This window comes from Periophthalmus magnuspinnatus, chromosome 10 (genome assembly GCF_009829125.3).
Source record: "Periophthalmus magnuspinnatus isolate fPerMag1 chromosome 10, fPerMag1.2.pri, whole genome shotgun sequence".
Lineage (NCBI taxonomy): Eukaryota > Metazoa > Chordata > Actinopteri > Gobiiformes > Gobiidae > Periophthalmus > Periophthalmus magnuspinnatus.
The window spans coordinates 9,136,281-9,163,003 of NC_047135.1; the positions used below are offsets into that span (position 1 = coordinate 9,136,281).

Sequence of the window (26,723 nt, forward strand, 5' to 3'; positions counted from 1 at the left end):
GAAAATCTATTTGTTGGTCATATCGCCTACCCCTACAATATTTAATCACATTTTTATTTGACCCTTTGACAACTGAATGGTCATATAATTTTTCACACAGGCACACCCCCACTCTCTTCCTATTGGTCAGCTGATGTCATGCTTCGAGTGAGTGACGGGTGGATTTAACCAAACCAGTAAAGTTTTAACTTTCAGAAGAAGCCAATGGTTTAAAGGTAATACAAAGTGAGGTTAATGTTGAAATCTTGCCTGCCTGGAGATGTTTTTTTTTTTGCTTTGAATGTGGAGGTTTCAGTGGTAACCATCTGGACACTGTTTTTGCAATCAAGACTCCTGGACGAATGAGGAATTACCTAGGTCTTTGCCTTGAATGTTCCATAATATATCATTAAAATTATCTATCTCCATGGAGACACACCACCAAGCCAAGTCAGAGATCACATCTGTGCCCTCGCTCGCACCACTCAAGATAGTTTAATACCATACTGTGGAACATTCTAGACAAAGCACTATCATCTCCATGGAGACAAGAATTTGCCAGCCCCTCCTCCAGAAAGGTTACATAGTCCACCTTTAGGCCTAGTTTTATTCTTTGTAGTGTTGTCACTTTTTGTATAGTTTTGCTCCCTTATGAAACCTGTAACGTTTTCTAAGGTTGGTGTGACATTAAACAAAGCAACAAAATATTTACATAAAAATATCCTTAACACTAGTAGCCGAAAAACAGTCCCAAAATGGCTGCCAAGACTTCTTTTTAAAATAGACTCTGAGACGTTCATAGTGGACTTTATATGCTTTTAACAGTAAGAAAATAATATCCCACAGAAACATACATAGATAGATATATATTTTTATATTTGATAAACAGTTAAGGCTGATCTACAAATCTCCTCTGCTATTGCTTTGAACACAACACCTGCTTTTATACGGAAATAAACATTTGGTTTTCACCCACGAATAAAAAGACAAAGGGAGGAAATGGGTCATGTGACGTACAAGAAGAGAGGTGATTGGTCGAGGCTTGGCCTGTAGATTCTTCATGGTTGTATTGATAAAGTTAAGACTATATTTGTGAGGACATTTGATTATTGAGAGATTAGCAAAATAGAATAAAAATATACAAATTTGGAAATAACAAAGAAGGTGGTTCTAGGTCACTGGGAATAGCAAAGAATGCAATACTAAATGACTGAAGCAACTTGTAATGGTCTACCTTAGGACCAATTGGCAAAAAAATATAATAAAATGATTTTTTTTTTTTTTTTTTTAACAAAAATAAAAAAATTGAAAATTAAAACTAGATTTTTTGAGCCAGGTTAATCCCTTACAACTCCATTAAAGCTGTTTTTGGTCATAACAAAAATGTGCCTGCTTACAAGAAAGACTTCCATTAGTTAAAATTTTCCTACTGGTGTGTAAACTTCAACTTGAGAACTTAATCTTTACTCAACACCATCTGAAAATACACCAAAATAATAATAATTAAAAAAAAAAAACAATTCCAAATTGGACAAAGCAAAAATGTGTAAAACAAAAACCTTTAAATTAAAGCTAAACTGACCCCAAAACCAGGAACTAAACCAGAATTAATACAGGTCTAACAACGACGAAATCTGGTCTAAAGCCAGACAAAATTCAAGTTTTATTAGTCCTAGTTTAGTCTGGATTTGTCAGCTAGATCTGTATAGACAATTGATGGTTTACAGTCCCAAAAAATATCATAGCAACCATTATGTGAAGGAAATTGTATAAAAAGGAATATAAAATATAATATATATCTTTTTTTTTTTTTACAAATTATAATATCACTGTAGACAAGATTAAACTGAGTACACCATGTAAAACAAGTTCCTTATACAAATCTAACAGTAACAGGAAAGTAATGCTATGTATCAAATCTAAAAGTGCAAGTAACTTTAAAATTCTTCCCTTTAAACAATTTCACCACTCAAACATTTTGTGCATTTCTGCTAATGTCTCAAATGTAATATTCTGAATAAATCTGATTGTAAATGTCCTCACGAATATAGAGAAGTGTTTTGGGCTATGGCTCTGACACAAGTGCAAAATCCTAGTTTATGGGAAAAGACAAGAGGTGGAGGCCAACTACAGGAAATAAATGACTAACCCCATCTACTGCCACTGGAATCACTGGAGCTTATCCCAGCAACTATGGCCATTAGGCGGGGTATAACATTTACACTTACCACATTAAGATGCAAGTAAAATGTCAACTTAAATGGGACGAACCTAACACATTATTCAGGAACGTTCAACCAAATACTTGAAGCTGATTGGCGCTTTTAATTTTGTGATTGGTCCAATCTCAGATGAAGCAGAAGGAGCTGTACTCATGAGTTTGTCACAAATATCACCAGAATTCAACTTCTGCTCAAAGTTAGTGCATTGAATGTAAATAAAAAATATGATCGTCTTCAAATATAAAGAAGAATTGTGACAAAAATCTGCAGATGTCATATTTTGGTCATTTTGACATTTCTATAGTTCTTCTGTTCTTCGGATACAACAGTAGGAAAGAGTACTTCAGTAGTATGTTCACCAAATACTTTTTAGTCAGGTCAATACATTTAACTTATACCTGAGTAATATTAATCTTACTTGAGTCATTTCTGGCTACTCTTGTCACCTCTGGCACTAATTACTTAACAGAGCACTTGAATGCACATGCATTGTTTGGGTACAATATGAAGTTTCTAACATACATTTTCCCTGTAGTTTGCATCACCTCGTTTGTCATCATCCCAAAAACCTGCCTTTAAATCTCCATAATAATCTTTGTGTTAAAATAACGAGACATTTCCACTGGACTCCACTGATAAAAACACAACATTGGACCGGTTAAAATAGACTTTGTCAAGGTCCTCACATACAGAAGCACATTTGGGAATCTTGGGTAATTTTTTTTAGGTTTATTTGAGGGTAAAAGTGTGGTGCTAGGGCATGTTTTCGTCCCGGAGGTCTTCCAGGATGCCCACCAAGCTCTCAAGTCCGAAAACGTAGCCTCGATCTGGGCCGTCGTGAACCGCAGTGTCCCCCCGGAAGCCTTTGAACGTGGAGTGGGCGAAATCTATCATACGAACGTCCACAAGCGGGGCGTGGGGAAGGGAGGAGGGTGTGGAGTCTGGTGGTTTTGTAGGCGGGGACTGTGAGGCTGGGGGTGTGTCCGTTTCACAGTGGGCGGGGCCAGTGTCAGAGGGGGCGTGGACACAGTGGGATTCTCTCTGATGCCACAAAGAGCTGTCCTGTGTTTCCTGTGGAGACAATCAGGTGTAAATTTTGTGTAATTCAGATCTAAACCAAGAGAGTATTAGGCTTAATTGTATTTTTACTATTTTTACAGCATTATAGAGTAGCTTTCTATATGTGACAGAGAAATCTAAATTTTGGGAAATTCAAAGCATTTTTGGAAAATATATGTAATGTGTAGGTCACTGTTTTTTTCATGATTTCGCTGTTTTAGTACTATATATATGTGTCAGCTGGTTGAAACATTTTGGAAAAAAAATAATACATATATTTAAAAAAAACTACTGCTTACTTAAGCTAGGCTGCTATTCTTCGCCATCGGCCCCTCCGACACTCAACACGCACACACCACTTTCATACTAGCCAAGGTGGGTAAAGTGTCTTGCCTAATCTGTACAATCCAGATAATGAATAATCCTCATTACAATAGTCAACAACGATTTTAATAATGAACTGGTCACAATTACTCCAATTAATCGTTGAGCTCTGAAGCCGTACATTATCTCATAAATTAGCTCATTAATTAACCTTGTTAATTTATAATTGTGACATTCCAAATTACCAATCATCTAGCAGCAGTAGACTGAGTTTCGTACAACTAATTCCGAGCTTTGTACAACCACTGAACCACCACCCTCCTGTTCTCCTGGTTTGGTCTTGTCTGGACTTACCTTCCCCTCGTAGATGATGAGGAGGGAGGAAGAGTAGAAGCGGTAGGAGGCCTGTCTCTCCAACACGGCCTTCAGACCGCGCAATTTGTGGAGGATCGGTTCAAACAGGTCCCGTCGCAGCATCTTCCCGTTGTGTAGATACTGGAACAAGGCCTGTCTAAAACCCTCAATTGACAAACCGCGACCGTAGTACTTATTTCTGCAGAGGTAGTGCCCTGTGTTCAGCTGGTACACCTAAAAAAATATATCAAGTGCTGAGAGGCTTATGGCTCAGACAGAGCAGTATTTATAGGAAAATGACATAGGAAATGTGCAAATAGTTAATTTTAAAATGTATTGTCTATAAATATGGTCCACCATGATGATCTTTGTATCTGGGTCAAACTTTGTGAAAATCTCATTCACATATTTTGCATTCAAAACAACTACCGGTAGCTTAATGAGCACAATTAGGGATGGTCTGATATGGATTTTTTTGAGCCAATAATAATCTAATAATCTGAAATTTGTCTTACTGTTGTGGCTTAAAACAGATATTTGTCTATACCAGTATTACACTTTAAATATCTATAGTACAAACAAAATTTATGTTAAGTTGTAGTTAAGTTTACAAATAAACTTAATACTTTTGTAAAAATATTAACATTTATTCAGCCGGCATATAAATTCATATTTTCACTTACGACCCTACTCAAAAATCTGATGCACAAACAAACAAAATGTTAGAAAATAAAATATTGAGTTGCATGTATTGTGTTATATTTGATATTTACCTGCATCCCACAGACTCGGACCCCGAGTGTGGCGGAAGTGCTCTGTTCACACTTCTTCATCTGTCGCGCAGCCTTCTCCTCTGAGGCATCGTCTCCATGCTGCCTCGTTCCCATCTTCAGGTCCAAGATACACGGGAATGAGAAGTGATGCACCACATTCTCCAACAGCAAGAACTCTGCAGCAGTAACATCAAGGAACAACTCCCACACAAAAGTATCGATATTGAAAGGCAAATACTAACTGATACTAAAACTACTATCAACACTAGATACTCATTTGAGCAGGTATCAATACTAAAAGTCAGTCACAGGACAAAAATGAACCTTTCCTGAACAGCCTTAGAATATAATATAATATATAAAATATATATAATATATATATAAAATATAGATTATATATATATATATATATATATATATATATATATATATATATATATATATATATATATATATATATATATATATATATATATATATGATTTTGACCTGTATCAGAATAAGTATAAATAATAGTACTAATAATAATTAATTTGTGTATTGTGCTTTTCAAGAAGCTTAAAGTCCCTTTACACACTCGGTGGTAATAAGCTACTATTGTAGCCACAGAAGTCAGGTTCCCAATCTGTGCCATCGGCCTCTCCGACCACCATCAACACTCAAGCACACACCACATTCACACTAGGCAATGTGGGAGAAGTGTCTTGCCTAAGAACACAATGGGAGTTTTTGCCACTGGCACCTCACTGTGGTACCTGAAATTGACAGTGGTCTTCTATCCAAGTACTAACCAGGCCCAGTCCTGCTTAACTTTTGAGATCTGATGAGATCAGGTTTTTACAAGCAGGTTTGGCCACACATATATAAGAAAGACCACATAGACTACGCCCATGAACTACAATGGAACCTACCTGGTTGACTGAGGGATTACACAGCTATAGGACCACATGGTAATATAAAAGAAAGTCCTGCAATTTAATGTTGAAAATTGCATTCTATTGTTTAAATGAAGAGATTTTTTAAAATTATCATTGTGGTATCGGTATTGAGTATCAAGTCTATTCCCTAATATCGAAATTGAGCTAACACTAACTCACATACAGAGAGTTTAAACTGCATATGACAGGTTAGACTCAAACTCATTCATTTATAGGGACTAATTTTTATGGTGGCAATCAAACAAAATTTAAATTAAAAACTGAGATACATAAATATGATTATTGTCACCCAGTCCAACTTTTCTGTTAGGATTTTTAAAAAGATTCTACAGCAGTTCAATGCCCTAAAACCCCTGGCTTATTGTAATGTGCACTCTTTTTTGTTTTCTTGTTCCTCTTTTTTCACTTTCTCCTCTCGCTGCAGCTGTGGTTAGATGTAAACAGTTCTGAGTTTTTCAAGCTCCACATCAGAGCGTGACCTTTGAACCCTCTGTGTGAATCCAGATGTGCCAACTCTGATCCCACAGCTGCACATCACACTTAGGTTCTAGTGGTACAGCCTCTTCACTGAATGAAATATTTTGCTAAACTGGACTGAAAAAGTTTACAAAATTGGTCTATGCAATTGTTTGGTGGAGGATCTATCTATCACTCCATCACTTGTCTCCAGTGTTCCATTGTTCCAGTATGGCATTAGACGCATCCATCGTCATAAGGGCAAGAATACGATAGCTTCAGGCCAAGTTATACATCCCCTCGAATTTGATTAACATTTCGAAATATCTCATGAGATTGACATGCGGATCGGTGCCGTGATGCGGTCCGTTGTGGTAAAGAAGTAGCTGAGTCGAAAGGCAAAGCTCTCGATTTACCCGTCAATCTATGTTTCTACCCTCACCTATGGTCATGAGCTCTCGGTAATGATCGAAAGGACGAGATCGCGGATACAAGCGGCCAAAATGGGTTTCCTCCGCAGGGTGGCTGGGCCCTCCTTTAGAGATAGGGTGAGGAGCTCGGTCACACGGGAGGAGCTCGAAATAAAGCCACTGCTCCTACACGTAAAGAGGAGCCAGCTGAGGTGGCTCAGGCATCTGCTCAGGATGCCTCCTGGACGCCTCCCTAGAGAGGTGTTCTGGGCATGTCCCACCGGGAGGAGGCCCAGAGGAAAACCCAGGACATGATGGAGGGACTATGTCTCTCGGCTAGCCTGGGAACGCCTTGGGGTCCCACCGGAGGACCTGGAGGACGTGTCTGGGGTGAGGGAAGTCTGGGAGTCCCTGCTTAGACTTCTGCCCCCACGACCCGGCCAAGCAGAAGAAAATGGAGGGATGGATTTGAAATAAATGTTCAATTTCAGTGCTCACATTGTCCTCACAAAAATCATCTCAACTTACTTCTTCACTCCTCAGTGGAACAGCAGTCGTTGTGCATTTGGAGAAGTTTATTTTATCATAATTCAAAATATATTTTCTGGTTGACTAGATGTTTTAAAGATTTTTGGCTTTAGTAAAATACTAACCCCCTCTTTGCGCCTTCTGATGGTCAGCAAAGGATACTGAAGAGCTTGCGGTCCTTGGACTCGCTCCTCATGCGGCTCAATTGTTGCTTGTGGCAACGCAGGCTCCAGGGATTGTAGCTGATCTTCTCTGAGCTCAGGCCGCTGTTCCAGTCCAGCATCTGAAACGGGACCTCAGAGTGCTGCTTTGGGTCCAGACGAGGGCTCTTCAACTCACCCAGACTGAGGGGAGAGAATAGAGAGGGTTAGTAAAATCTATTAGAGGTGGCAAGAGACACAATTTCCACAAGTTGAGAGATGACATGAGATTAGGTCCACAAGAATGACACAAAACAATATTTTAACAATTTATAATAAACTGCAATTCAGCTTATAATTATGGCCCCACAATCTTTTATTTATTTAATTTAATTTAATATTTTTGCTGTCATTGTAGCAGTACTTTTTGGAACTACAGCTTTTCAAAATTCTACTACTGCTGCTGCTGCATAACTATAACATCTATTTGGATTCATATTGAAGCTACTAAATATAGGTATAACATATTCTATTTTGACCATGTGCTGTGGGGGTCAGGGGGATTCTGTTTTGTCACGATTTGATTCTTATTTCGATACATACGTTACAATTCAATTTTTTGTCGGGCCTCAGAAGACCACAATTTTTTTTCACAATTAATTGCTGTATGAAACAGAATTTTTCAATGATTATTGTATTTGGTTTAATGACTTAGGCTACAGCTTTGAATCATTGTAAAAAATAGTTGTCTCAAAAGATGCATGTGGTTTATGATATGCTAGTTAATGGCATTTATTTATTTTGATAATTTATTTGACCAAAAGTCTCTGCTCCTCCTGACTCTCTCGTGTCTGCATCTGTGCGTTTCTGCCTTCCTACTGAACCAGTGGTGCCTGTGGGAAGGGGTGTTAAATTCAACAGCCTCGCTCTGCATTGGCTCTTTGGTTGCTATGACACTTGCGGTCGGAGTTCCAAACATGCAACTCAGCTCCAAATTTGCCCTGGTAACCACTGGCCTTGATGTGATCCATTTGACTGGAGTCGAACATTATGGGTCACGTCACACTCACTTAGTCTACTTCTTTATACAGTCTATGGCAGTAACCTGATTTGCGTGTAAATTACAAGTGAATTTGATAAACATGGGTAAAGCCACAATGTATTTAAAAGTTTATATTTTTGATAATCCTGGATCTATCAATGTAAAATGAAAAGTGACTGAAAGATAACACTCACCTGCTCGAACATAGCAGCACTAAGCCTCTATAGAGCTGTTTACTTTCTATATCTGAAAAAGGACCCCGGGCTTAACCTTTTCATGTCCATGTCAAAATGACAACACAGTGTGCATGGAGGGACATGTGAGAATTGAACGCAATATGAAGTTGAATTGAAACACCAGAATCATTTAATCTTTTTTTGAGAATCATCCCATCCCTAATGTGCTGGAAAATAGATGTCTTCACACTGACTGTGCCCTTTTAAAAATCAAAAAGTCAAAAATGGATTTTCAGATTTTTTTTCTTCATTATGCATATTTTAACCACAATTTGGTTCTAATTGTATATAAAAAATAACAACACACAAAAAAAATTGTAATTAATTTACTAATCAGTGTCAGTTGACACATAAACTGCTAAAATATTCATACTTGCAATCTTTCATGAAACGCAATCACACCAACAAGAGAAAGTGTCTACCAACTCTGTGTCTACAGAAACAAGGCCTGTGTCATGTAATACATATTGTAATAGTACATCTTTACTTTTCCTGTGAGTCCTGGTCGTGCTCCCTCCTCTCCGTCCTCTCCTCCTTGTTCTCCTTCTGTTCTTTATGGTCTTTATGATCTTTGTTGTGGTCAGAGGAGGAGGAGGAGCGGTGCAGGCTGCGTCTCGAGTGCTTCCTCCTGGGTTGCTCTCTCTCTGGGGTGTCCCTCTCCTCTGGCTCCTCCTCCACACTCTCCACATACGGATACGCTACCAGGTTTATGTACCCATCTGAGTCACCCTCGAAGCACACCAAAACCACTCCTAAAAACACGAAAATTAAAAGAACAATTTATGTCAGTTCACAACACGATTAGTAGCTCTTTCAGGCATCACAATAAAGAACAGTACAGTCATGCACACATCCATAGGCATGCACAAACAAAGGACTACAGTGATGGTTAGGTGGGATTAAAGGCCAGTTTATACAGAAATGTTTTAAGAAGTGATTTCAATTTATCAGCAGTTTGTACGCGTGGAGCGAGTGAGTTCCAGAGTATAGGGGCCTGGACACAAAGGGCTCTGTCTCCCATGGTCCTGTACTGTACCGCTACTCTGTCTATGTAACCGTGGTGACCATTACCTTTGTACTCTGTGCGCTTAACCGTAGTGACGTTACCTCTGTGGGTGTAACCGTAGAGACCGTTACCTCTGTACGTGTAACCATAGAGACCATTACCTTTGCACTTTGTGCATGTAACCATAGTGACCGTTACCTCTGTGGGTGTAACCGTAGTGACCATTACCGCTGTGTGTGTAACCATAGTGACCATTACCTCTGTGTGTGTAACCACAGTGACCATTACCTCTGTGTGTGTAACCATAGTGACCATTACCTCTGGGCATGTAACCATAGTGACCGTTACCTTTGTATTCTGGGGTGAACTCCTTCATCTCTGGAGGCAGAGACTCGTAGAAGCGCTGCTCTCGACTGATCAGAGGTTTGCACACAGTGTGGTCGTCGTAGCGCATCATACTAGTGTGCCCCCCCACCTGCACAGTGACATATATGTATTAAACACACTGTATACACTGTATACACTGTAGTACATAATACTACATATACTACATGTCCTACTGCTCCATCTGATGCTCTTGCATTCACCTGGTGAATGAATGGCTCCAGAGACACGCCCCCTCTCTGAGCCCCTCCCACAGACCCTCCCGGCATTTTGGATTGGTCCATGTTGTGGCAGTGAGGGAGGCACATGGCTCCAGAAGGACGCGCCACGCCTCCTGCTGCGAAGCACCATGGGAAACATCAGTACTCTGGAACTTATAAAATGAATACTTCATAATGAGAAGTATAGAGTCTGTACCTTGAGCATGGGCTCTGGTGAGCAGTGAGGGGGAGGGGGGCTGCTGCGTGCGCACGCCGGCCCCGGGGGGAGGCGGCGCCAGACCGGAAACCCACCGCGCAAATCCTCCAATCAGAGCGCTCCAATCCACTGTCGACCAATCAGGGCACTCCAATCTGCTGTCAACCAATTACGGTGAGCCAATCCACTGCCGAAAAATTAGAGCACTCCCATTCAAAGTTGGTTTATGTCTGACCCCATGAGGGTGAAGTCTGAGAGGTTCCTATGAGAAAAAAAAAACATAAATTGGTCTGTTATAATATACTTTAGTCGTCACGTAGAACAGTGCACTGTGACAGTACACTGGACGTTGTGCAGTGAACACAGCAGTTTCTATAAATAAACTTTAACAGGAAACATCAGACCAGATCTGCCCCAGTGTAATCTCATCAGTCAAACCAGATACAATTATTACACATCAATCACCCAAACATCTAAAAGACAGAAATACATTTGAGTTGATGCTGTAAAACAAAACAAGAGGCTACGGCTGAGCTCATGCTGCGTTTTCTCTTGATTTAGTCTAGGGCTGTGCGATTTATCGAATTGCAAACAAATCCGACATTCAGTCATTTGAAATCGTCATTGATCATCTTGGATCATCTTTTAACTGAGAGATCCACTTTGTTCAACAGCAATATACAATCACATTGTGATGTTATATTTATTACAGTATTCTAATTTGATGAATCTGTTTTTTATTTAGGATCAAATGCAAGATTAGGCAATACACTGGCAATATAAAGATGTATATGCCATGAATTGGGATTGGATTATAATCAGTGGTAATCTAGACTCTAACAAAATTGTGATATGAACAGACATGCCACAATAACAAATTTTGAAGAAAATATTGCTACAGAGATATACTATTTTATGCCACTGACACAATAACAGTAAAGCAAGATATTCCCAGTAAACAATTTTTTAAATAGGCAGCATTATTAAGTGGCATGAGCTGCAACAAATTAAGAGCAGAATGAAGCAATAATTAGCTACAGAAGTTACTTTTCAATCCTACAGCTCAAATCTTATCGTTTAACAAAAAAAATACTCCAAATCTCCCCACTTTTAAAAAGAAATTACACACGATAAATTCTGAAGTCTAAAACATATTGTTCCAGCTTTCATATATTGAACGATAACTTGATATAGTAATTATTATGACAGGCCTAGATATGAAATAATAATAATATATATAGAACACTTCCTGATTCTCAAATTGATTACAATTCATGCATTATTCATTCAGTCCACACTCATGATAAGATACTATTGTAGCCACAGATGCCCTGGGACAGACAGGGAAAAGTGAAGTATTTTTATATCAAGCTGCTGGAGAGAAATGCATTATAAAAAATAATACAAGGGTTGTATGGTTTGGGGGAAAAAAAACAAAAAAAAAAACTCTTGCTATTATTGTACTTAAAAAAATGTCAGGCTTTGTAATTTGCCAATTGCATCCATTCAAATTGTGATTTTGATTCAGTATTAAAGCCCTGCCTAATATGTTGAGTTTGTGGTTTCAGTGCTTGTTTATCTGTACTGCTGTATAGTGTTGGATCTAAGAGTGGTCAGCCCTGTCTTGTTCAATCAGATCAGAGCATCACCAGGACAAAGCCGACTCCGATTAAGCTTCTATTTCTGAAGGAGATCTGAGCCAATCTCAAAACAGAGTTCACTTTCACTCAGGCCAATTAGACGCAGACTATCTTCATGGGCTGGAGATACAAGGACCTGTGTAATTCTGATACTTTAACCATCAGACAAGAACGATTATTGATTTGATTTGATGAACAAATACTACCAATATTCCACTCTTCTATACCAATTTGAACTATGTTTCTTTCACATACTTATAGATATGAGATTGAGGTGGGTAATATGTCTGAGTTTCAGAATGATGAAAAATTAATATGGTTGCCATAGCACTTAACAACAGTATATACTTTTGTCTAGTGAACAAAGCTCAAACCATTAAATTGAATCATTGATAATACTGTAAATGTTGTTTTACAGTTCATATTTTAGTCTTTTTGTCAATTCTCTTGGATGTGTTTAAAATCTGAACTTTGAACAGAATCCTATTATTAAAACATAAATTGCAAATCTATTTGGCAATTACAATGCTTGTCAGAAAAATTGCAATCAGATATTTTTCCCATATTGTTCAGCCATATGGAGTACTCATTTTAATCCAATCCACCCTCATCATAAACAAAGACAAAAGAAACACCTTCCACTTTCACACCAGCATTTTCCCCTGGTCAGGGTCACTGCTAAACACAACAGAAAAGTGCACACATGTCCATTAAACCATGTGAATGTTCCCCGCCTTATAAAACAATGAAGCGTCTGCAAACTGTTAACCTGCATCAGCGCACAATGATCTGATGAAACAGAAGAAACAGGGCTGCTCTGCAATAAATGTACAGCAGTCAACACAAAATGCCAGAAATGCAGTTTGGGTTTAACAAACTAGAAAGGTTTATGTGGGTAGCTAAAATATGCCAGAGGTACATCAATAAATAATATTACATTATATTACAATATTAACATTATTTGTCAGTTGTTATGAATATAAAAACATTTGAATGTTGAGTATATGGCCTGTAATTGAAAAAAAATATTTAAAAGTGCTGATTAAAAATGAAAAAGCAAAAACAAAACTAACATCTTCAGTGTAATGTTTCAAACAAGATTATAGTTGTATCAATGTATTTTTATTTTTACACTTTGGAGTTTTACATTTTATAGTCTGTTGCTTTTGTGCATTATTTGTACGTTATCAAAAGACACTTACAGACACACTTTAGATCATTTCTGATGGATTGTAACAATATCAACGCAATATCATCCTAAGCTGTATGATAGAACATATTTTATTGTGCAGAATTGAAAATCATTCAGCAATTAATTAGTGGACTGAATTCATAAATTTTTAAATTAGAGATACAGTTCTTTTTGTGGCTGTAATAGTTGGTAGAAAGTTATTAGATTTGTGACTAAACTGTGACTTGAGGTGCAATGGATTAAAAAAGCTACCATGATAAAATGTTCTGATGGCAATATTCAGGTCTCGTCAATATCAAACAAGGTCAAAAACTGGGAATTAAAACGACTCCAAAATTAGACTTCAACAAGAATTCAATTAATTAGATAATCACTAAACGACGCCCTCTAGAGACATTAGCTCCATAATGAAAATGCGAGTGAACTAAAAATAGCACTATTGTTTTTGTTTTGGTTGTTTGTGGGTTTGACTCTTAGTTCTCCATTTTAACCCTTTATAAACCCAACATGATATATATTAAAAATCAACACATCGTCCAAATGTAATATATCATGTGGTATTTTCATTGCAGTTCCTCCATAACAGATGCTATGGTACGGAATAAATTGCAACAACTTATTATATTGTCTTATATACAGTTAATAACATACAAACTTACTCAAACTTACAACTGTAATGAAAGTGCAAATAGAAAGTAATGATAGGGCACATATTGTACCATAACAGAAGAGCAAATTTGACTATAACATTGAATAAAGTCTCCAATGTAACGTTCCGCTTTAACATATCTGTCATTTAAACTTGTAGGGAAAATAAAACAAAGCGTTTTTTGGCTATTTGACAGTATAAATCGCAGCGCCGTTGCAAAAATATTAATGTTTAAGCTAATAGAAGTCAGACACGTTTATGTGGACTTCTCTCAGCTTCTTCTTGACCTTAGCTTGACAACACGCTAACAGGCTAAATCAGTTTTCCGTCTTTAAAGGATGTTTTTAATTACACATGAAGACCCAATACGTATCGTAATCGCTCTTAGTAAAATATAGTATATGGATAAATATGGTGTCAATGGTATAACTTTGTATTTAAAGATAAAGATAAATAAATGATGTGCTTTCGGTTAACCGCGATGCTAAATGCTAATAGCACGGTCTGTCGTTACGCAGTGGCTCTCTCCTCTCCGGGCAAAATAAGCACTTACCGTTAGGTTTTGAGGCTGGATATGGGGCTGGTTTTACGGGGGGTGAGTGCTTCAAACACCGGCTAGAATCATGGGTGTCCGTCCCAGTAATCCGGGCTCATAAAAGGAGTAAAAAACAACATCCAGGGAGGCTAACGGAGGCTGTTGGCAAAGCAGAGGTTCAGGCGCCTCCAACAGGCTTAGACAGGCCAGTGCAGTAATGCAATATGTAAGGTTTATAAGTTATTAATAACAGAGTAAACTAGGGCAAAAGAAGGGAAACATGAAGAAAAGAGAGAAAATAAAAATTAAACCATCATGAGCAAAATGTATAGGAGCACCATGCAATATCGCTAATGTTTACCTCGTTTCTTAAACTTTGGACCAATACAAGCAACCAACTTGATAAAAATCGATAGAAAAACTCAACAAGCATCACCCACATAATTTAAGAGGGTAAAATAAGTAAATGACAAGGGGCAAGCCTAAAGGAGAAAATTTAACAATAATAATTTGTCCTGGGTTGGTTAATGGCGAATACTTCTCTACTCTCTCTACTTCTTAGTGGGTCAATCATATGAAATAAAAAAATGGCAAAAAGTTAAATCTCTTCTCTGTAATGACAAATTAGTTAAGATTATAATGAAAGTAAATAAAGGTTGTGGACACAGCATTAGTGGGTTTCTGTTTGGCTCTTGCCTTAATATTATGACTTCTGGTTAGTTTCAACGGTACATTGTTAATGTTAAAACTTTAGGTATCAAGCATTTTAAGTATTGAAACTTAAACTCGTTTGTCCTCAACACTTGCACAAAATAAAAATCGTAAAAGAGTTTAAATTGTAAGAATACAATTCGTTGCTTGTGATTGGCTGAGTTGAAGATGAATGAACCAATCAGTGGCACTGTTCTTGGCTGTTGCCAGTATCCAACGTACACAGGGCAGGTGGACGTGCAGCTGTAACCAATTTGAACAAAAACTTGATTTTAACCTCGAAAAATGTCGCTTTGACCGTTCAGTCCCCATCTTCGGGTGGGATTTTATCTATTCCGAACCACTCTAAACGGCACCCTTCAGTATGAACCTGGGGTGAGTGTTGAATTTTGAAATTAGCATGAGGCTAGTAATGTTAGCTGTCAACAGGCTGGTTCAAAACAGCTGCGATTGATCCTAGACCTGCTGTAAGATAAGAACTGAGAAATTCAAAGGCGACACATGGTTATTATCACACAATCAAGATTTAAAATGATACACGCAAAAAAGGGAACGATATGTGACCCCATAACACAGTAAATACAGTGATTTCTATATTTCTATGTGATTAGCACAAATTTAACACCTTGTCATATATTATAATAAACGTTTGTACGGACTACTAACCTGGGGTGACCAGACTTTCAAAATTAAAAACTGGGACACACCAGGTTGGGGTGGTTACTAAACATTTGGCCCATTCTCATCTATATGTGACTCAGCATATAACACGAGAGACTTCCTTCTGTCATTGCAACTGAGTGCACTTTTTGGCCTTTGGCAATTTTCAAGCAGTTTTCTGTATCTTAATAAAAAAAAACAAAAAACATTTGGCAATATATTACCCTTTTTTACAATTGACAGGGATCAAATGGGTCGAAATTTTTTTGTATAAAACTGGAACTAATCACTGGCTTTGGATAAATGCACTGGGACATGGGACACAGGGCTCAAAATTGGGATTGTCCCATGTAAATAGGGATGTCTGATCACCCTGTACTAACTTAGACAGCAGAGACAATTTAACAATATGCACATTATTCCAAAAACATAACAAATTTACATATATTTGCTCTCCCTCACTATAGAGATGGTTTGCTCTTGGAGCTGGAAAATGGGAAACCCAAACTGATCCTACTAAACCGTGGTAAGTTATATTCAATATCAATTATACTTCATAATATACTATATATATAGTTATAATATTAACTATACTTAACTATGTAATTACCTATTTGCAACTTTTTTTGCTCCCTCTCTAATCTGTTTTTGCAGAAGAAAAAGTTCAGAAGAATCCAGGGAAGGTAATTGCCATGTCAATCATTTGTCCTTGAAATTAATGAGTAAAATGTACTGGTAATGTGAAACATCTTTAATTTCTAATAAATTACTTTGATCTCTTACTGTTTTCGTAACCAAAACAATTTATTCCATTGCTAACGTCTCATAAATTGTAACTGATTCCACCACCAAAGCCAAAGCCTCTGAAATCATAACGAATAATTATGGTTTTATTAATTTTGTTCATTTTTAGCCAAGTTCCCGACTGCCCAGCGTATTGAGCTGCAGACAGCCCTCAAGAGTGGATACACATACACCCCGAACGGAGGAACAACCAATCAGGAAACAGAATGCACTGAATGGGAGGAGCCACCAGAGTAAACCTGGAAAAGGAGGGACCATCGTCAAGGAGTGGGGCCAAACTGTGACAACTTCAAAAACTCAAGAGAACCATATGCCGAGAAAAGAATTTAAAACTAATGCCAAGGTTGGTCTACCCTGTTTAATTATGGATTCTGAGAGCCTCCTTCTTCTTAGTTTTAGGTGAGCTATGCCAATACTAAACATAATGTCAAACACTCAGGCAAATCATGGATTTGCCTCAGTAGTGGCTCAGTCCTCTCAAACACTGCATATACATTTGCTTACCTTCAGAGAGATGAAAAATTATCACTGCTGTAATAGCAATTAACAATTCAAAACTTATTTTACATTTTTTGATACTTTAATTTCTAGCAGAAATGATAAGGTATTACTGGCACCACAAATTTTTTTTTGGAAAACTGTGATAAAAAAAGGGAGGTAAAGTGATGATAAGACCTTGTATTTGTAATTTGCTAGCCAGCTGCATTTATTCTTTAGGATGTATTAAAAAAAAGTTACATGGAAATAGCAGGAAAATGCCATTAAATTGTCCTTGTAAATAATCCTTTTGATGTTTTTGCTTAAGGTGAAAGCAGCCAAACCCCAAAATGTGAGACCAATCAGGAAACCAGAGGAGCCCACGAAAAAAGTAGAGCCATCCAATCAGAGTGAACCGCTGAAGGAGAATGAGGCTTGTCTGACCAATGAGCAGCTTCAGCATATTCTTAAAGTGGTCCAGACAAATGACTATGCCCAAAACACTGAAGGTAACAGCATGAAAAGTGTCAAAATGTATGTGCTTTGAATTCCAGTAATATAGATTTAAAAAAAAAAATTTATTTCAGAAAACAAGACGGACTCTGTATCGAATGAAACAAAGGGACCAGAGGAAATAAGGGAAGAAATTGAAACTGTAAATGCACCAAACAAGTTCAAAGTGTGAGAGACTTTTTTTTTTTTTGTGAATCAAAGCAAAAGCTCACATATTGGAGCACTTGTCCATCAACTCGAAAGTCAGGATCAGTTCCCGCTCTGACCATATTCTGTTGTTTTATTCTTGGGAAAAAACACGTCACCCACTTTGCCTAGTATGAATGTGGCGTGTGTCAGTGACAGATTGATGGTGGTCAGTCTGCTCCAGGGCAGCTATGGCTGCAGAAGTGAATAATGACTACAGTGTAGTGCTTTGAGAGGCTTCAACAAACTTGTAAAGCACATTAGTATGCCAAATATATATAATATTTGGATTATATACCAGCCTTTAAATGATCCCCAAGTTGTGCAGCAGACCAGGAAGTGTTGTTAACAATTAGTTATTATTTGTGGATCCAGTGCAGCACCATCTACATCTGTGTTTTAAAAAAGCATTGCCAAGTGCCTTGCATTTATTGTTCAGTTCTCAAGGGATCACAAATTGTCTGTCAGTTCTTCTGGCTACACACACTCACATAAAAATAGTAATAGTAGTAATAGTCATAGGAAATAATAAATCTTGTGGATAATATTTTCTTTTACCTGTTGTTTAGATCTGGAGGTCTGTTAAGCTGGGTGGAAGAGCGGCCGTCGGAGGACAGAGCTGCACTGGAGGCAAAGAAAGCTCAATGGAAGAAAGATCTGGGTACAAACATGTTTATATACAGACATAATACACTTTCTGTATATGGTTTATTTAAATAGTTTATCCTTCTTTTCAGATGAACAAGTGGCACTGAAGCAGAAGATCCACCGGTCGGCTCCACCCAGACTACAGGTATCTTATCTTTACTTTGGTAAAAATGTCACTATGAAGCACACCTGTCATGATATCGACTTATTTTTTGTACAGTGATGAGATTTGAGTTGTGGAGGGTTGAATAATTAACTTGTATCTAAAATGACTCGTATAGATGCAAAACTAACTACAAAAATGTTTCATTTAGCTTTTTATTACTGCAGTTCATGATTTATATTATAATGAACATTTAGAATTTATTAGTCAGTGTAGTTTTATAGTTTTTATGTTATCGCCTGTATTTTCTACAGCAATATATAGCACTTGAAAATGTGTTATCGTGACGGGGCTTCTCATTTCTGCAGTTTCAAATAGGAAGTTAATGGACCCGTTTCTATTATTTAGCTGTTTTTAGATCAATATTATGGTTTACAATGAACAGAATGTAAAATAGAATAAAGAATAAATTAAATGATTTTATTGTCTGTTGGGTTTTAGAGGGAGGACGACACAGAGAGTTTGGTCTCAGTCCAGAGCTCCATCAGTTACAAAGATTTACCGGCTGCCATCAGGTCCAGCCTCAGAGTCGGGGTAAGAGCCTCAAATACATAAAAATAAGAGTTTAATATAAGAGATTCTCTCTTATATTAAAGATTAAAACCAATGAGTTTAGCAATGTAGTGTGCAATACCATCTCACACACAGAAGTAGTATTTGTTATAATTATAATCTTTTTTTAATCTCGTAGGAGTTTGCACCAATGGACGAGGTGGAGCTGACTCAGGAGCAGAGGCAGGAGCAGAGGAGACGATGGCTTCAGGAGCTGGACAAACAACGAGAGGAAAGTTCAGAAAGAAAACGCCTCGAAAAACTACAACAACGACAAGTGAGAGAGCTGTTTCACATTCAAATACCTCATCAGGATAAGACTAGCTGACTAAAGCATCCTAATGTTGAATGGTGCTTTAAACCATGTTATAATAATGTATACTTCATATCAGAAAAAAGCATAATATGTCTTTTAAAAAGCAACATTTTCTCTGAGGTGGACTTGATTACCCGGCACAGCAAGATTCTCATGGTGTTTGTGAGTTCACAAGCTCATGAGAATCTAGCTCCTGCTGGAGAGACTGGGTGTAACCTTCCGACCGCTTCCAGCGAAAGTCATACCAGATTGATGATGTGTATGATTAAATTCAATGTGATACACATCACGTCAATCTGGCAGTTTGGTTTAAATGTTTTTCTTGTTTTCAGACAGAGGACCAGCACCTGTGGGCTTCTCACTTTGATTCCTTCCAGAGACCCCCCCTTGCCCCTCTGTCCTGTTCTTTTGTACCTCCACCTTGTCTTAGCGCAGACAGGGGTGAGACAGGCCTCTGCTCCAGTCTGTCCCAGTGGGAGGAGGTCAGAGGGGGTGTGGAGACAAATAACAGCGGGGGACACACCACCAGAGCCAGGTAACACTGCTGCTATGAGCCTGGTATGGAATGTAAGACCAGACCAGTGGTCTCCATCTCTGGTACGTCTGTCTGGTTGTACTGATCTGCAGCTCTACTCAATTGGATAACATTTTGTTTTAAAAACATTTAGTCTGTGCCTTCAAATATAAAGTGAAAGCTCTCCATAGACACATGTGTACATAAGTCTGTCTCTGCTCAGTCACCTTCGGACCATGACGTCTCTGTTGGATCCGGCAGAAATTGAGGAGAGAGAGCGGCGCAGACTCAAGCAACTCGACCAACGGGTACTTTCTCTTATATACCTGAAGACTTTTTAATTAGACTCATTTGAGATTGTAGAGCTATTATTCTCAAATTGAAGTGTGCTCTGTTTTTGTAGCGAACAATCAAACTGCAGGTTGAGGAGCGCCGTCGCCGTAGAGAGGAGGAGGAGTCTCGGAGGAAACGGGAAGAAGAGGAGGAGGAGCGAAGAGTGGAGCAGGAGGGAGAGAGACTTCACAGACAGTATGAAAGAGACACACAGCAAGAGAGGAACAAGGTACAACACTGTTTCAATGAAAGCAAGATTTGTTTTTATCAAAGGAGTTTTTTTCCTTCTATTAACTGCTAACACATAACTTATTTACATCGCCCTTTATTGTTGTGAAAATGCTATATTCACCAAAAACAAAGCAATAACATGTTTTATAAGTTTCACTTTAGTTTTTGAGTCCCCCCTCCCTTTACTCTCTGCGTTAAGTTACTCCCCCTTCAGAGCATTATCACAATACAATCATTGTGCATCCCGCTAATGAAACTACTGCACTACTGTATCAGATTTGTCAAGTTGTTGTGTACAGTTTTGTAAAATGGTTTGACATTTTTATGGAGAACTAACGTTCTCCATAAAAATGCCAAAACATTGTGGGCAGAGCATTGCACAAAATCTTACAATTAACCATAAGGAGGATTCGAATAGAGCCCAGAAGAGATTGCTAAAATACTCTTTGGCATGTTTTTGATGAGGGAAAAACAACAACATGATAGAAAACTCTAAAAATGGATTTTGCCTAATACCCCCTTTTTAACTTCAAGCACCATCTTTCCATACATGGCACTACTTTTTGTCTTCTTCAGGAGCAGCATCCAGAGATGGAGGCCCGAGTCACAAACTGCTCTGAGCCTGAACTACAGTTCAACAGTCAGTCATCAAACCTTTTACACCAGGGGTGTCCAAACTATGGCTCGGGGGCCAAATGCAGCCCACAGATAAATTTTTATTGGCCCTCAGGCCTTCAGTTGAACTGGCCCAATTGATCATAATCAGTACTTTTTATGGCAAATTTGATAATTCTACCAATATAACCTAAATAACATCACATTGCATTGTCATACAGATCTAATAATAATATTTCAAGCCTTATTTAAAGTATGTTATATGCACCCATCTGAATTAGCCACTGTATTGACTACTGGACATAGACTTTTTTTTCTTATCGTCTGACATGAAATTAGACTAAACTTTGCATGTCAGTGAGGGGAAAAAAAGCTTGTCTTTTTATATAGTGTATGTAAAAAAATATTACAGAAATATATATATATATATATATATATATATATATATATATATATATATATATATATATATATATATATATATATATATATATATATATATATATATATATATATATATATATATATATATATATATATATATATATAATTTTCTTACAGCAGCGGTCAATCAGGACGCAAGTCTTGAGCAGGAGGTGGCACCAACAGCTGTCAATCATCTCAGAAACACTGCAGTTCAAACAGGTGGGTGATTTGAGGTTATAAAGATATACAGCAGACTTCGTAGTGTTGTTAGTAATCAGCTGTCAATGTTAACTTTTTGCAACACTTATTACCTATATCCTTTTCTCACAAATATCCTTGTGCTGAGGGGTGAACTGTCGATGACCTTTGACCTTTAAAAAATCATCTGTCTCTTAATTCATATACTGACTGATTACTTGACTGATATTTTTATTGACCTTATACCGCCCCGCCTACTTTTGCCTGTTTGCTACTAAACTTTCTTTGTGGTAGCATTTCCGGTTAAACGTGAATCCCAATTCATTTCCATGGAGAATGTGAGAAAACAACAATGCATTGCAACAATGCACCAATTCTCTTGGATGCTTTAAAATGGCTCTGCAGTCAAATCTAAATACATTCATTTTGTCTTCTTTTATACACTAGCAATTTGGTAGTAGGAGATGTATTTACCTTGTTAACATGTTTTGGCAACTACTAGGCACAAGCCATCTTCAGAATTATCACCCATCTTCGTGGTGACATGTCGTAAATCAGCTGTTGTTACTTTCAGTAGGTGTGGTCAGTCTGATGGATCTTGCAGGTCTCTCAGACTGACCATGTCTCCTGTCACCTGGTGGTCTCTGGAGGACGGTGTTCCAAGTGTGTCAAAGGAGGAATGCTCCATCATCACGGTTGATGCTGTCCGTGCCTCTTTTTCTGATTTCAATCGTCTGCAGGGAGGCCAATAAGTAACAACAGCTGATATATAACACGTCACCACCAGAAGAACTTATTTGCCATCATGATCGGTAGCCTCATGCTAAATAATACAACTCCATTGACGATGGTGGCGCCCATGGCATCTTCTAGAGTAATTGTTGCTGTTTGCCTTCTTCACAGAGGAAGTGCACATTTCTGAGACCTTGGACCTGGGCTCCTGCGGCCCAGTCCCTGGTTTGGTCCCTGGTCCGAATGCCGTAGTCAGGGCTCAGGTCATGCAGATGTTACAGATGTTGCACAAAGGATTCGGAGCAGAGGTGTATGAGCCATTCACCAGGACAGAGTGTCCCAAAAAAGATGAGAAGAGACCAGAGTGGAACACACAGAGGTACAGAGGATATCTTTTTTTATACAACATCCAAAGTTATTTTACTGTGGATGTGTCTTTAAACGTTGTCCCATTATGGATTATAACAGTAATGATTCACACCGAAGTCTTGTCAAAGAATTTAAAAATTCTCTTAGCCTCTTCAAAATATTGCAATAAATATCGCACTGTGAGATTTGGATATGGTTACATTTCTATATTTTATAGTTCTGGACATTAGCAAGTTTGAGCCAAATTAGTCACTATATGGCACTTTGGTACGGTGTCGGACAAAGCTGCTCTAAATCTGTGTTAGTGGCCAAGTCATGCATGTGAATACTAATGTGCCAAAGGATTTGTGAGTGCTTAAATACCTACTTCCTCTTTTCACTCTTTTAAAAATTATATAACCTAGATTTAAATTGTATCAAATATGCCAGCATATAGAAACAGAACTTTGCGGCATCAGTATGTCACTTGTTACCGGCAGCCTACTCTCTGCTCCATTCGTTTTATAGTTTGATCTGATTACTCTTGTTTTAGACCCAGCCGGAGGTTTGTCCCGGCCTCTCAGCGTTACCCTGAAGAACTGCAGCGCCAGAGACAAGAGAGTCGTCTGAGGAGGCAGGCGCAGCTTCTGTCCCTGCAAAGGAATCCAACCAACAACCCAAATAATAATACAACCAACAATAATCCAACAAACAACCAAAACCTGCCCCCAAACCTCAGCCCCACTGAGCCCGAGCAGAGCAGAACCAAGGCGCACAGTCGGGTGAGCTCCATGAGACTGAGAAAAACACAGAAGTTATTGATGTACAAAAGATACAGGTGTTATGATATGGAATGTTAATGTGGTAATTATTGTGAGAAGAAACATCACAGTTAGGCATGGTATCGATTATCGGTGATATTGGCAGATTTCTTTAGATATACGTATCAGTCCAATATTGATTTAGTTGATATTTGGCATCAATGTTTTTTCTGCACTTCCCCAGTCTGTGTGTCATGTGGATCATTCCCAGTTTGTCGTCAGTGCATCAGATTTGTCTTTTTGAGTAAACTAAATAAAAATATGAATTTATATCCCAGATAAATTATTATTTTTACATGACATTAATTTGTAAACTTCACTGTAACTTAGCATAAATTTGGACTGTACTATAAATTTTAAACCTTAATATTGGCAAATATTATAGGTATCGGTATCCGTTCAAAAAATGATTTACAACAAACAGTGAAATGCTTAATTTACTTTCATTCACACTCTCTAATAGACTCACCACTCCTTTTAGTGTTTGACCACCTTTTTATATATTTATTTATTTATTTAAGTTAAAGAGGGGGTATTATGCAAAATCTTTTTTTTAAGCTTTGAACCATGTTATAACATGGTTCAACGTTATTGTACCCCAAAGAAGTAAAATACTTTTTTTTTAATCCTATGGTTTATATGTGTCAAATTAGCTGCCTTTATCAAACACTAGTTAGTAACTTAACTTAAATTACATAAATGCATTTATGCCTATTTTTGAGGTAATTATATGAAAAAGACTTATCAAAGAGGAGAGCTTATTAAATATTATAAACCACAACTAGAAAACACCTGATTTTTGAAATGTGTTTTTCAGATGGACACAATTGGGCAGTCTGCAGAAAGGTGATTTTGTATATTGTGTGTGTGTGTATATATATATATATATATATATATATATATATAAAAACGTGTCTTGTGTTGCTGTCTTTTATAGGGGGCACTCTCCTGTGCATGGTGAAGCTCCAGACTTTCTCCCTTATGTACGAACAGACGAAGTGGATATGCAACCACAGCACTCACTACACACAGGTAATCCTTAAAAAACTTGGTCAGATTTGGATTGGCCATTTTTTCATTAAAAAAAAAAAAAAAGGTATCTATCAACAGTTAGAAAGGCAAAAACTTCTTACTTCATGTCTGTGCTGATGGTGAGTCACAGCAAGATCCCTCTCAGAGCCTAGTTTCATACATAATCATACCCAATTTCATACCTACCAGTAATTTATGGGATTCAGTTGTTGTAAATTCTAAAGAGGAAATACTTGATGTTTTTAATAGGCATTTTATCTCTGTATGTGATGTTTTGGATAATAATTTTGATTCTTCTGATAATGATCATGTTAACTCTGGCATAGTCAGATTTTCTGTCTAAGACCTTTCACTTACATTATTTGACAATGCTACATGTAATTGGTTCCAAAATTATCTTTCAAACAGAACCCAGGCAGTAGTGAGATGGGTTTAAATTTGTTTATTTTGAGCAAAGGAGTGCCCCAAGGCTCAATCAATTTTGAACCTGCTACTTTTTACAATAATAATTCCATCGTTTTCCAATTTAAGAGCCTCATGCATTTATATACAGATGATGCTGTTTTGTATGCAAGTGCCCCTCTATTGATCAGACAATTTTAAAACTGCAGAAAGATTTTAACGAAAATTATCATTGAATGTAAGTAAAACTAAGTATATGATTTTTTATTTTTTTTTCTAAAAACATTCTAGTGGTCTGTACACTAAATGGTACATTGATTGAAGTGCCAGCTATAAATAGCTTGGGTTTTGATGAAAACTTGTTCTTTAAAATTCATATCTCAGAATTATGCAACATTCAAAATTATCATTTTATCATAGAAGCAAATCTTGTGTCCCATTCAATTACAGAAAAGAAATTGTTCAAGCAACCTTAATGGAGATATAATCTACATGCAGACTTCAGACTTTACTTTGAAACCTTTGAAAGCTTTGGTTATTTTGCTTCTCAAAATTGGAATATATTTGAAGTACATGCAAAACAGAATACATTGGTGCCACTGATGTACTTTAATAATCTGGTGATAAACATTTATAATCATGCCTGCACTTGTTTTTAATATTTTAAATTGACCTAATGTAGTTAGTTTGTTTTTGCTTGTATTGTACTGTATTTTAACAGGGCACAAACAAACTACTACTAAAAGATATGTTGTCTTTCAGCTCCAGCTCCTCAGCTTCTACAGAAAACCCAGAGACAACAAGAAATCATCAGAGGACTGGCTCGGCTCAGACAGGTGAAGAATCCTCTGCTTCATCTGACCCTCTCCTCTGAATCCCCTGCTCTATCTGAATAAGCGATGTGACCCCTGATCTACTTCATCTGACCCACTACTCCTCTGCATCCTCTGTTTGAATAAGAAATACTACATCTTAAATTTTAAGTCTTTCTCTAGACCTCCTGTTTTTGGAACACTGTCCCTCCTCTGTAAATGTTCAAATCATCTTAGTATAGAAATGTTATCTGCGCTCATGCACATCGATGGACTTACTTCTAATTCCATTCTTGTCACAAAGACAGAAACTCTATGCTTCTTGTTATTACGTCTGCACTTTACTATGATACATGTAAAACATTTTGTATGTATCTTTTCAGGGTTTGCTCCAAAAACAACGTGAGCTCAAGTCAGATCTGAGCTGCAGTCACCTTGACCACGACCTTTGGCCTGTTTCCGTGACAGCAACCTACCAACGTGAACTCTAACAACTCGATCAGCAGAGCTCACTTCCTGTTTCCTTCAGCAGCACTTTGAGACAGAGACCACTGTCTATATTTATTGAAATCTGAATGTAATAAACTTTGAACTGGCTCAGACTGGCTCATTATTGTGTAGCAGGTAGAGCTTCTTTTAATTAAGATAAAAATGGTTCCCTTAGTAAAAATCCTATTAATTTGGGGGTGACTACCTGTCCCTGTGTTTTTATTTACATAGAGGGCAAAATATATAATTTTCTCCCATGAAATAAACTCTTTTTAGATGCTCTTACTTTCTGGATTATAAACTGTCATACAATTCCATGAAATTATTTGAACATTTGTTTCTTGTACTGCTCCAAATATGATTTAGTTTCTCTCATTTTTGTGTGTATATACTTTGTAAATTATTTTGAGCATCATTTGTTTCCTTCCAAAACTTAAAACTATAAATCAGATGTTA

At 37.6% G+C, this 26,723-nt stretch overlaps 2 protein-coding genes across 4 annotated transcripts; one reads left to right on the forward strand and one right to left on the reverse strand.

Annotated features, from left to right (window-relative positions):
- Nucleotides 1-770: 770 nt before the first annotated feature.
- On the reverse strand, nucleotides 771-14,483 carry ip6k1 (inositol hexakisphosphate kinase 1). Of its 2 annotated transcripts, none has more exons than XM_033974473.2 (9): nucleotides 14,303-14,483; nucleotides 10,269-10,530; nucleotides 10,055-10,188; nucleotides 9,816-9,942; nucleotides 8,949-9,213; nucleotides 7,206-7,387; nucleotides 4,712-4,887; nucleotides 3,939-4,172; nucleotides 771-3,272 (listed from the first exon to the last, which is right to left on the reverse strand). In XM_033974473.2, the coding sequence occupies exons 3-9, from the start codon at nucleotides 10,157-10,159 to the stop codon at nucleotides 2,955-2,957; spliced, it is 1,407 nt and encodes a 468-aa protein (XP_033830364.1). In that variant the 5' UTR covers nucleotides 10,160-10,188; nucleotides 10,269-10,530; nucleotides 14,303-14,483; the 3' UTR covers nucleotides 771-2,954. The 2 variants fall into 2 exon arrangements, with proteins under 2 accessions (XP_033830364.1, XP_033830365.1); XM_033974474.2 differs by having other exon boundaries at nucleotides 10,055-10,185; nucleotides 14,303-14,473.
- Nucleotides 14,484-15,193: 710 nt separating this feature from the next.
- Nucleotides 15,194-26,480, forward strand: ccdc66 (coiled-coil domain containing 66). Of its 2 annotated transcripts, none has more exons than XM_033974188.2 (21): nucleotides 15,194-15,370; nucleotides 16,123-16,181; nucleotides 16,310-16,338; nucleotides 16,569-16,802; nucleotides 17,265-17,445; nucleotides 17,524-17,617; nucleotides 18,205-18,296; nucleotides 18,373-18,428; nucleotides 18,888-18,980; nucleotides 19,138-19,275; nucleotides 19,647-19,849; nucleotides 20,052-20,136; nucleotides 20,232-20,390; nucleotides 20,969-21,032; nucleotides 21,569-21,652; nucleotides 22,535-22,742; nucleotides 23,265-23,493; nucleotides 24,350-24,378; nucleotides 24,470-24,564; nucleotides 25,729-25,802; nucleotides 26,162-26,480. In XM_033974188.2, the coding sequence occupies exons 1-21, from the start codon at nucleotides 15,360-15,362 to the stop codon at nucleotides 26,267-26,269; spliced, it is 2,325 nt and encodes a 774-aa protein (XP_033830079.1). In that variant the 5' UTR covers nucleotides 15,194-15,359; the 3' UTR covers nucleotides 26,270-26,480. The 2 variants fall into 2 exon arrangements, with proteins under 2 accessions (XP_033830079.1, XP_055080710.1); XM_055224735.1 differs by having other exon boundaries at nucleotides 15,215-15,370; nucleotides 21,572-21,652.
- Nucleotides 26,481-26,723: the final 243 nt, after the last annotated feature.

Bases quoted from the DNA above. Each gene is read 5' to 3' on its own strand.
- ip6k1 (XM_033974473.2), bottom strand. From the start codon at position 10,159: ATGTGCCTCCCTCACTGCCACAACATGGACCAATCCAAAATGCCGGGA. The intron at 4,888-7,205 runs GTATCCTTTGCT...TTACTGCTGCAG, and splicing joins CAAGGACCGCAAGCTCTTCA to AGTTCTTGCTGTTGGAGAAT. The intron at 4,173-4,711 runs GTAAATATCAAA...ATATTTTTTTAG, and splicing joins TCCGAGTCTGTGGGATGCAG to GTGTACCAGCTGAACACAGG.
- ccdc66 (XM_033974188.2), top strand. The intron at 21,033-21,568 runs GTCAGTCATCAA...ATTTTCTTACAG, and splicing joins GCCTGAACTACAGTTCAACA to CAGCGGTCAATCAGGACGCA. The intron at 24,379-24,469 runs GTGATTTTGTAT...TGTCTTTTATAG, and splicing joins ATTGGGCAGTCTGCAGAAAG to GGGGCACTCTCCTGTGCATG.